Source organism: Salvelinus sp. IW2-2015, linkage group LG32, assembly GCF_002910315.2.
Source record: "Salvelinus sp. IW2-2015 linkage group LG32, ASM291031v2, whole genome shotgun sequence".
Classification (NCBI taxonomy): Eukaryota; Metazoa; Chordata; class Actinopteri; order Salmoniformes; family Salmonidae; genus Salvelinus; species Salvelinus sp. IW2-2015.
Window position 1 is genome coordinate 16,447,370 of NC_036871.1, and position 11,565 is coordinate 16,458,934.

General features: G+C 41.1%; 1 protein-coding gene across 1 annotated transcript in view; it reads right to left on the minus strand.

The window, feature by feature from the left end:
• The window catches only part of LOC111956389 (partitioning defective 3 homolog), a 253,578-nt gene extending 242,301 nt beyond the window's left edge, over nucleotides 1-11,277 (minus strand). Inside the window, 1 exon segment of the mRNA XM_023976856.2 lies at nucleotides 10,936-11,277. Within this exon segment, the coding sequence (XP_023832624.2) occupies nucleotides 10,936-11,055 (120 nt within the window). The 5' untranslated portion in view covers nucleotides 11,056-11,277.
• Between the last annotated feature and the right edge of the window lie 288 nt (nucleotides 11,278-11,565).

Consider the following 11,565-nt stretch of genomic DNA (forward strand, 5'->3'; position numbering starts at 1 on the left):
TCTGACTGGGCCACTCCAGAAGGCAGATTTTCTTCTGTTGCAGCCATTCCGTTGTTGATTTACTTCTGTGTTTTGGGTTGTTGTCCTGTTGCATCACCCAACTTCTGTTGAGCTTCAATTAGGGACAGATGGCCTTACATTCTCCTGCAAAATGTCTTGATAAACTTGGGAATTCATTTTCACATCTGATAGCAAGCTGTCCAGGCCCTGAGGCAGCAAAGCAGCCCCAAACCATGATGCTCCCTCCACCATACTTTACAGTTGGGGTGAGGTTTGGATGTTGGTGTGCTGCCTTTTTTTCTCTGCACATGTTGTTTGGAAGGAACACACAACACTAACTGTAGTTTCATCTGTCCACAGAATATTTTGCCAGCAGCGCTGTGGAACATCCAGGTGCACTTTTGCAAACTTCAGACGTGCAGCAGTGTTTTTTTTGGACAGCAGTGGCTTCTTCCGTGGTGTCCTCCCATGAACGCCATTCTTGTTTAGTGTGTTACGTATCGTAGACTCGTCAACAGAGATGTTAGCACGTTTCATAGATTTCTGTAGTCTTTAGCTGACACTCTAGGATTCTTCTTAACCTCATTGAGCATTCTGCACTGTGCTCTTGCAGTCATCTTTGCAGGACGGCCACTCCTAGGGAGAGTAGCAACAGTGCTGAACTTTCTCCATTTACAGACAATTTGTCTTACYGTGGACTGATGAACATCAAGGCTTTTAAGGATACTTTTGTAACCCTTTCCAGGTTTATGCAAGTCAACAATTCTTAATCTTAGGTCTTCTAAGATCTCTTTTGTTCGAGGCATGGTTCACGTCGGGCAATGCTTCGTGAATAACAAACTAACATTTTGTGAGTGTTTATAGGGCAAGGCAGCTCTAACCAACATCTTCAATCTCGTCTCATTGATTGGACTCCTGGTTAGATGACTCCTGACTTCAATTAGCTTTTGGAGAAGTCATTAGCCTAGGGGTTCACATACTTTTCCCAACCTACTGTGAATGTTTAAATTATAAATTCAATATAGACAATAAAAATACAATAATGTGTGTGGTATTAGTTTAAGCACACGCAATTTGTCTATTGTTGTGACTTAGAGGAAGATCAGAAAAAAATTGATGACCAACTTATGCAGAAATCCAGGTAATTCCAAAGGAATTTTTCTTTTTCTTGCCACTGTATATAAAAACACACTTCTTTTGATGGGCCCAATATAGGTAAAAGTGTGCAATTTGTGGCATATCCATTGAGTTATGAGGTGAATTAAGGCCTGGTGTCTCTCTCTCTGCCGGAAGCATTCCACTATAAATGGCAGGGAAGTTACCAGAGAGGGTCCTATACGGCAGACCAGTGCCGGAACCCCCACACTAAGCTAAATCCAGACCACTATTATGGATGTGTTCAAAATGGCACCCTATTCCTTTTATACTGGACTACTTTTGAGTGCACTACATAGGGAATATGGTGCCATTTGGGTGCCAACCTGTGTCAAGTTGGCATTAATACTGATCTTAGTACATCCATGACCAAAGAGTTGTGACACGGTCACTTGACATCACACTGCTCTAGAATCCAACTAAAATTGCCAGTGTCGGGAGCAACAGCAGCAGCAATAGCTATATACTAAACGACTAAAGTGGGTTTATTTTCTGCTGTGGGTGAGAAGTTCACAGGGAGCTCTGGGTTTTTAGATCAAAGCACAACGCACACATAATGAGTCTTTGATTTTGGGCCTCGTTTCCACCCTAGAAGCCCAATTCACTCTCAGCTTGAGAACAGTCAGTATTTCCCCACAATCAGGTCGGCTGCTTAGTTAGACTTCTACGCATGTTACGATTGTTGTCCGTTTCTTGCCACTGCATTGATTGTCAGTTTGGTAAGACCAATGATCACAGAATTTCGATGTGAGGGCAAAAGTAAACTTTAATGTGTTAACTACACTGACAACACACTCTACAAAGTAATTGATATGCAAGATTATATTGATCTAGAAAAGGCTAAGTGTAGGCTGAAACCCCCTGATATGCCCCAGCAGTCTGCCTCCCAGTCACAGCCGCAGGATAAGAATAGGCCAATTCTTCTCCAGGACTCCACAGTCAGACCTCACTGAATAATTGAAAAGACATGCACTGCACCATGTCATCTGGGTTACTAACATGAAAACAACTGAGACTGCTCCTCCACACAATGCTGTGCCATGCAGGATGTATTGATGGAATTCTCATGGTCCTGTAGATCTAATATCAATGTAATCAAGTGCAATATGGAGAAATTACTGCGCCATTTCCTGGTTGCAATATTTTGAATAGTTCACCTTCAGTTTGTGTGACAAAACAAGCAGTCGTTGTGTAGAGAATCATTGTACCATCTAAACCACTGAAATATATTTTCCATAACCAAAAATATTGTATATTCAGCTGTTTGAAGCTGGTGTACAAATCTGAAAGTAAAAGACGCAAAAACTCAACTTAACGGGGAAGCATAGAAATGGCGCACATGTAATAGATCTACCGCTTCTTAGACTTGCTTTCAATGAGAATGACAGAACTATAACTCACATGTTTATGTGAAGTTGRTCAGGTCGCCCAAAAAGTTACATATTGTAGCTTTACATTACAGTTAACAATGCTCTTAACCACTAAATATAAATAAATGTCTTAAGCTTTGCAAAATGGTCTGCACCATTTCTGCTCGTCTCCTCCTGTCTTAGTGGGAAAATGAACATGCTGTGGAAGCGAATCAAATAGCCAGCTACTGTATCAACAAATTGGCATTCCCAAAACTGGGCAATCAAATGTAACCTGTTATCCTGCTCTCAGCTGTCCAGGCATGCCAGTACAACCATCATATTGCTAAGAAATTGCACAATGTAATAGTCAACAGTACCATTTATCCCTCCATCCTCTGGGGCTTGTTGCACTCAAGATTAGAGGTCGACCGATTATGATTTTTCAACGCCGATACCGATTATTGGAGGACCAAAAAAAAGCTGATACCGATTAAATCGGACGATTTTATTTATTTGTAATAATGACGATTACAACAATACTGAATGAACACTTATTTTAACTTAATATAATACWTMAATAAAATCAATTTAGACTAAAATAAATAATGAAACATGCTCAATTTGGTTTAAATGATGCAAAAACAAAGTGTTGGAGAAGAAAGTAAAAGTACAATATCTGCCATGTAAAAAAGCTAACGTTTAAGTTCCTTGCGCAGAACAAGAGAACATATGAAAGCTGGTGGTTCCTTTTAACATGAGTCTTCAATATTCCCAGGTAAGAAGTTTTAGGTTGTAGTTATTATAGGACTATCTCTCTCTACCATTTGTATTTCATATACCTTTGACTATTGGATGTTCTTATAGGCACTTCAGTAATGCCAGTGTAACAGTATAGATTCCGTCCCTCTCCTCGTCCCTACCTGGGCTCGAACCAGGAACGCGTCGACAACAGTCACCCTCGAAGCATCGTTACCCATCGCTCCACAAAATCCGCGGCCCTTGCAGAGCAAGGGGAACAACTACTCCAAGTCTCAGAGCGAGTGACGTTTGAAACGCTATTAGCGCGCACCCACTAACTAGCTAGCCATTTCACATCGGTTACACCATCCTAATCTCGGGAGTTGATAGGCTTGAAGTCATAAACAGCTCAACGCTTGAAGCACAACGAAGAGCTGCTGGAAAAACGCACGAAAGTGCTGTTTGAATGAATGCGTACGAGCCTGCTGCTGCCTACCACCGCTCAGTCAGACTGCTCTATCAAATATCAAATCATAGACTTAATTATAACATAACACACAGAAATACGAGCCTTAGGTCATTAATATGGTCGAATCCGGAAACTATCATTTCGAAAACAAAACGTTTATTCTTTCAGTGAAATACGGAAGCGTTCCGTATTTTATCTAACGGGTGGCATCCCTAAGTCTAAATATTCCTGTTACATTGTACAACCTTCAATGTTATGTCATAATTAGTTCGCAACAAGCCAGGCAGCCCAAACTGTTGCATATACCCTGACTCTGCGTGCAATGAAYGCAAGAAGTGACACAATTTCACCTGGTTAATATTGCCTGCTAACCTGGATTTCTTTTAGCTAAATATACAGGTTTAAAAAATATATACTTCTGTGTATTGATTTTAAGAAAGGCATTGATGTTTATGGTTAGGTACAGTCGTGCAACGATTGTGTGTTTTTCGCAAATGCGCTTTAGTTAAATCATCCCCCGTTTGGCGAAGTTGGCTGTCTTTGTTAGGAAGAAATAGTCTTCACACAGTTCGCAACGAGCCAGGCGGCCCAGACTGCTGCATATACCCTGACTCTGTTGCAAGAGAAGTGACACCATTTCCCTAGTTAAAATAAATTCATGTTAGCAGGCAATATTAACTAAATATGCAGATTTAAAAATATATACTTGTGTATTGATTTTAAGAAAGGCATTGATGTTTATGGTTAGGTACACGGAGCAACGACAGTCCTTTTTCGTGAATGCGCACTGCATCGATTATTCGCAACGCAGGACACGCTAGATAAACTAGTAATATCAGCAACCATGTGTAGTTAACTAGTGATTATGATTGATTAATTCATGGATTGTTTTATATAAGATACGTTTAATGCTAGCTAGCAACTTATTTCTTACAGGCAGGCTCCTCGTGGAGTGCAATGAGAGGCAGGTGGTTAGAGCGTTGGACTAATTAACTGTAAGGTTGCAAGATTGAATCCCCGGGCTGACAAGGTAAAAATCTGTCGTTCTGCCCCTGAACAAGTTATTTAACCCACCATTCCTAGGCCGTCATTGAAAATAAGAATGTGTTCTTAACTGACTTGCCTAGTGTTAGGATTTATGTTTATGCACTATAGCCCGCTACCATATTGTTTGGTTACACACACACAATACAGATGTGTAGGGACAGGCTATACAAGCTGTGGTCAATCTGGAGAGGGGATGGGTGCATATCTCTACGCCAACCAGGGAGGGTAGGGCACTGGACAATACCATATTAGGAACTGTTTGAGTGTAGAATCGACGGAGACACAAGACGGATCTAATCTACCCAACAACCAGATGCGGACAGAGGAGAGCACCAAGGGACKTGGACAAGTCCGAGTGCCAGCATAGGCTGAGCAAAGTTTAAACCGCGCTCAGCCTCTACTRTGATAGGCCAACGGACGAGTTGGAACTAAAGCTGTCATAGTATAAAAACTGTTATTTGAGTACATTCCACAGTTCTCTGTTCTACCCTGCGCGGAGATACAGTGAACCCGTATATACGAAAATTGCATTTACCATTTATCGCTTGAGTTTAATTAAAATACTTAAAATATATTCGGTGACTCTGAATCACATTTTGTCCTGATACCAGATTTGAACTGACGCAAATCTCTTTCACTAGTTAAATAAAGGTGTAAAAAAAATATAAAAAATTTAACAAATCGGCCAAATCGGTGTCCAAAAATACCGATTTCCGATTGTTTTGAAAACTTGAAATCGGCCCTAATTAAATCGGCCATTCCGATTAAGCGGTCGACCTCTACTCAAGATGCATGCAGCCCAACTAAGCTTCTTCCAGTTCAACCACTCGAGACAAAATGAAAACAAACCAAGGCGAGAACCATTGGTCAAGAAGGTGACCAAGAACCTGATGGTCAGAGTTCCTCTGTGGAGATGGAAGAACCTTGCAGAAGGACAACCATCTCTGCAGCAATCCACCAATCAGGCTTTTATGGTAGTGGCCAGACAGAAGCCACTCCTCAGTAAAAKGCACGTCTCACAAAGACATGGCGGTTGGAACCAAAAATCTCAAATTTGGACTCATCACAACAAAAAGGACAGATTTCCACTGGCCTAATGTCCATTGTACATGTTTCTTGGCCCAAGCAAGTCTTCTTATTGGTGTCCTTAGTAGTGGTTTCTTTGCAGCAATACGACCATGAAGGCCTGATTCACACAGTCTCCTCTGAACAGTTGATGTTGAGATGTGTCTGTAGGGTTGCAAAAGGTCGGAAACTTTCTGGTAAATTTCCCGGAAGTTTTCCATGGGAAGTTAAACCTGGGAATTTGGGAAATTTTGCCTAAATTCATCAAAAAAAGTTAGCTTATAACCATGGACCTTTTTTGTGGGATACACATGGCAATTCTAGGTCATGTAGCATATTTTGGTTAAACTATCCCCAATTCAATGGAATTGCAACCCTCTGCATGCTCAGTGCATTCTTCCATCACATGTACAGCTGATGCACACTAATGAGATGCTATTGAGCCCAAACTACTACACTGTCTGAGCCAAGGACCACATGCGTTCTGGTAAGTTTTGATTAAAATACTGGGTGGGGTGAATGTATTGTATATGACATACATGATTTTTTGTGAACTAGTAAATAGTAGCCTACAGCAAAGTGTGCTTAAATAATTTCTAACTTATTTGCAATTTCTGCTAGTTAGTTCTTGCTACCATGTGGGTTTCAACTTGCTTGAACCTGATAACTGAGGAGTGTTAATTCACCTGTTTTAATACATGTTTCCTTTTAAAACATGGATTAAACAACTCCTTTGTAAGATACAACTGCGCAACTATTTAACTATACATGGAATTGTATTTGTGTTTTGTTTCCAATTTTTTTCTTCTAATCTTTACAGGAAAATGACACGGGCACTATCTGATGTGTGGAGACATTTCACTGCAGCCAATGTAGAAGGAAAAGCTGTATACATTTGCAAATACTGTTACAAATCACATGTGAAAAATGCAACAAAAAAGCAGAATCATCTGGCCAAGTATATAAAGTTCCCTCAGCGCTCACAACAACCAACCTCTGACAAAAGTCCCTCTACTTCTATTCGAGGTGAAAATTATGAATGAGACACCTTATGGATAGCAACAGTTCATGGTCCTCCTGGAATCAGAAGGTTTTTTTGGACTCAATGGAGGAATGTAGTCAGAAATGCTGATGAATGTCTTGATCGAGCTGTGTATGCAACTGGTTCACCTCTGATGCTCACTGGCAATGTGTATTGGAAGAGATTTCTGAATGTTCTTCACCCAGCATACACCCCTCCAACCAGACATGCTTTATCTACTCATTTGCTGGATGCAGAGTTCAAGTGAAGGTCAAACAAATCATAGAGAAAGCAGCCTATATTGCAATCATCTCTGATGGGCAAGGAATAATTAACCACATCTCCACCCCTCAACCAGTATTCTACAAAAGCACAGACAATGGACAGACACACCGGTCTCTACATTGCAGATGAGCTGAAGGCAGTCATCAATGACCTTGAACAACAGAAGGTATTTGCACTGGTGACAGACAATGCTGCGAACATGAAGGCTGTTTGGTGTAAAGTGGAAGAGTACTGCCCTCACATCCACTGTGCTGCTCATGCATTTAATCTGCTCCTCAAGGACATCATGGCACTGAAAACAATGGATACACTCTACAAGAAGGCAAAGGAAATGGTTAGGTCTGTGAAGGGTCATCAAGTTATAGCAGCAATCTACCTCACCAAGCAAAGTGAGAAGAATAAGAGCACCACATTGAAGCTGTTCAAGAGTTGGACATTGAGGAGGTCCAGGGAGAAGACATGAAAGCCTGAGAGGAAGACAACCAAAGCTTTAGTTTCTAGACAACCATTTTACAGATGCATGTTGAAAACGTTTTTGGGAGATGCGATGGATCATTGGGGATCATTCAAAATTCCCTTTATTTTGTTGTTCAGTGAAATCATCTCATGTGAAGAGTCAACTCATTTAATTAAAGTTTAATTCATAAATAAATAAAAATATCTCTATTGGAAGGATTTAATCATTTGCAATTATGTCTACTTATGATAAGGTAAAAGGTTTGTTTCTGTCTCCATATGATATGGTAAATATATCCAATGCAAAAAAACATTAAATTTAAATGGTATTAATATATTAATTTGCATATATTCCCATTATTTCCCACAGAAAGTTTCCATCTCTTAATATTCCCGAAAATGTGCAACCCTATGTGTCTGTTACTTGAACTCTGTGAAGCATTTATTTGGGCTGCAATTTCTGAGACTGGATGAACTTATCCTCTGCAGCAGAGGTAACTCTGGGTCTTCCTTTCCTGTGGCGGTCCTTATGAGAGCCAGTTTCATCACAGCTCTTGATGGTTTTTGTAACTGGACTTCGAGAAACTTTCAAAGTTCTTGAAATGTTTCATTTGACTGACCTTCATGTCTTAAAGTAATGTTGGACTGTCATTTCTCTTTGCTTATTTGAACTGTTCTTGCCATAATATGGACTTGGTCTTTTACCAAATAGGGCTATCTTCTGTATACCACCCCTACCTTGTCACAACACAACTGACTGGCTCAAACACATTAAGGAAAGAAATTCCACAAATTCACTTTTAACAAGGCACACCTGTTAATTGAAATGCATTCCAGGTGACTACCTCATGAAGCTGGATAAGAGAATGCCAAGAGTGTGCAAAGCTGTCATCAAGGCAAAGGGTGGCTAATTTGAAGAATCTCAACCCTGGAATGAGTAGGTGCGTCCAAACTTTTGACTGGTACTGTATATATTAATTGGCTATGACAAAGCTATTTTGTAAATGATAAACATTGTTACATTACTAGCTCAAATACTTAATCTGCAAAAATTACAAGTTAATTAGTGGGTGATGGTGATTTCAGAAGTCAAGTGGGGCAACAACAAAAAACAAAGTTTACATTGCTGCCCCCCTTTCACTTTGTCCACATTATGTTAGCTTACATCCGTATTCTAAAATTGATTATTTCCCCCCCCCCAATCTCCACACAATACTCAAAAATGACAACGCAAAAAAGTTTTTTTTKGTGCAAATGTTATATTTTTTTTGCTGAAATATAACATTTACATTAGTATTCAGACCCTTCACTCAGTACTTTGTTGAAGCACCTTTGGCAGCCTCGAGTATGACGCTACAAGCTTGGCACCCCTGTATTTGGGGAGTTTCTCCCATTCTTCTCTGCAGATCCTCTCAAGCTCTGTCAGGTTGGATGGGGAGCGTCACTGCACAGCTATTTTCAGGTCTCTACAGAGATGTTCAGAGACTTGTCCTGAAGAAACTCCTGTGTCGTCTTGGCTGTGTGCTTAGGGTCGTTGTCCTGTTGGAAGGTGAACCTTTGCCCCAGTCTGAGGTCCTGAGTGCTCTGGAGCAGGTTTTCAAGGATCTCTCTGTACTTTGCTCCGTTCATCTTTCCCTTGATCCTGACTAGTCTCCCTGCCGCTGAAAAACATACCCACAGCTTGTAGCTGCGACACACATCATGCTTCGTCTTAGGTATGGTATTGGCCAGGTGATGCGCAGTACCTGGTTTCCTCCAGACGTGATGATTGGCATTCTGGCCAAAGAGTTCCTTCTTGATTTCATCAATTCAGAGAATCTTGTTTCTCATGGTCCGAGTCCTTTAGGTGCCTTTTGGCAAACTCCAAGCAGGCTGTCATGTGCCTTTTACTTTGGAGTGGCTTCCATCTGGCCATTCTACCATAAAGGTCTGATTGGTGCAGTGCTGCAGAGATGGTTGTCCTTCTGGAAGGTTCTCCCATCTCCACAGAGGAACTCTAGAGCTCTGTCAGAGTGACCATCGGGTTCTTGGTCAACTCCCTGACCAAGGCCCTTCTCCCCCGATTGCTCAGTTTGGCCGGGCAGCCAGCTCTAGGAAGTGTCTTGGTGGTTCCAAATTTCTTCCATTTAAGAATGATGGAGGCCACTGTGTTCTTGGGACCTTCAATGCTGCCAACATTTTTTGGTACCCTTCCCCGGATCTATGCCACGACACAATCCTGTCTCAGAGCGCTACGGACAATTTGACCTTTGACCTCATGGCTTGGTTTTTGCTCTGACATGCACTGTCAACTGTGGGACCTTATATAGATGTGGGAAAAGTGAAGCAGTCTGAATACTTTACGATTGCACTGTACATGATTTACGCAAACAGTACATACACATCATCATGTACACACACAGAAAAGCCAGCTCAGACAGATACAGCTGAGAGGGCCAGATCATGAGCTCCATCATCTGCAGACTTAAATTTAGAATGGAAAATGAATGTGTTTAAGCAACAAATGTTACTGCACTGAATTGTATCGCATGGATTCGTTCTCTAATCAAACCGAATCGTTTCAAACTAAAACTTATCAGAGCCCATGTATCTAGACACGTATCGAATCGTCTTGAAAAGGAATGATGCACATCCCTAAAAGATATAACATTTGTATGAATCTTTCTTCCTTGACTGATAGCCTAGCAAGCTACAGCTTCTTAGCCAACTATCCCAACATAATAGGATAATTAGCAAGAGGAACAAAGAGAAACGGGTGCCGGTGAAAATGTAGGCTATCCAAAAGGCATAAAATCGATACGAAACGTTGTGCTTTTTATCTAGTACCCCATTTCAAAAGCTAGAGTGCGACCCTGCAATGCTGGTGCTAACTAGCTAGCTAGTTAGCAAACAGTCAGCTAGCTAACAACTCTCAGGGAATCAAATCTCGGATTGTTAGCTAACTAGTTAGCTAGCTAGCATCCTTATCCTCTACTTATAGACCACCTAATTAGGTTTGCATTTTATATCCCAGTTAGATCGGTAGTTAACGCTACATTTTAGTAGTTATCTACCATATTTCCATGCACTATGGTAGGGAAAGGGTGAACTCCAAAAGGAAGTTTTTCGTGGGGTTTGCAGAGGGCTCGACCAGTTATGACTATGCATCATTCAACATCAACAACTCAGCCGAATTTATAGCAAAATCATTGTTTTAGTTTCGAATCTTTGATGTATATTTCCCTTTCGTCGCTGTTACAAATCTGCGACATATTCGCTCGACACTCGATCCAGGCATTGCACCATTGTTTCGAATCCGCTGTTGAACATTTGAAACAAACGCGTGATCCAAAGTAACAGCGACATACCTTTGCAATGGCTTTTTTGTATCTCATGACGGCTTGCTGGATGAGAGTATGGACTTTGATATTTCCATCTCCGCATGGTACCACCACCCTAGTCCTTCCAAAACACACCGTCACTTTCATAGTTTAATATCCGATATATTTTGCCCAGATTCGGAGGTAAACCGACGATATATTCTCCCTTTGAAAGTCAGCCAAAACATGAAGTTTCTGTGGTTTTTGTATCCTTAAAGAGATGAGACCGAACGATCTTTCATCTTATCTCCAGGGACGACATTGTTCGCTTGTATTTCTGACCACCTGTTTAGTCTTTCTCTCTCTATTTCGACGTTCCCAGACTAGACTAGAGCAGGGAGCAAGATAATCACCCAGAGATTGGGGAACGGCCTCCACCCGCTGGTCAAGTTTGGAACTGTCGAAGGTGATATAAAGCGCGGGCAATGCAAGCATTGCACCCATGCCTGCGTAAATATTTGGGTAATTTTGCCAATATTCGTTATGGAAAGATAGCCCTATCACCAATCACTCCAAAATCTCACCAATTAATTGTGTATATATATACACAATTAATTGGTGAGATTTTGTGTGTGTGTGTGTGTGTGTGTGTGTGTGTGTGTGTGTGTGTGTGTGTGT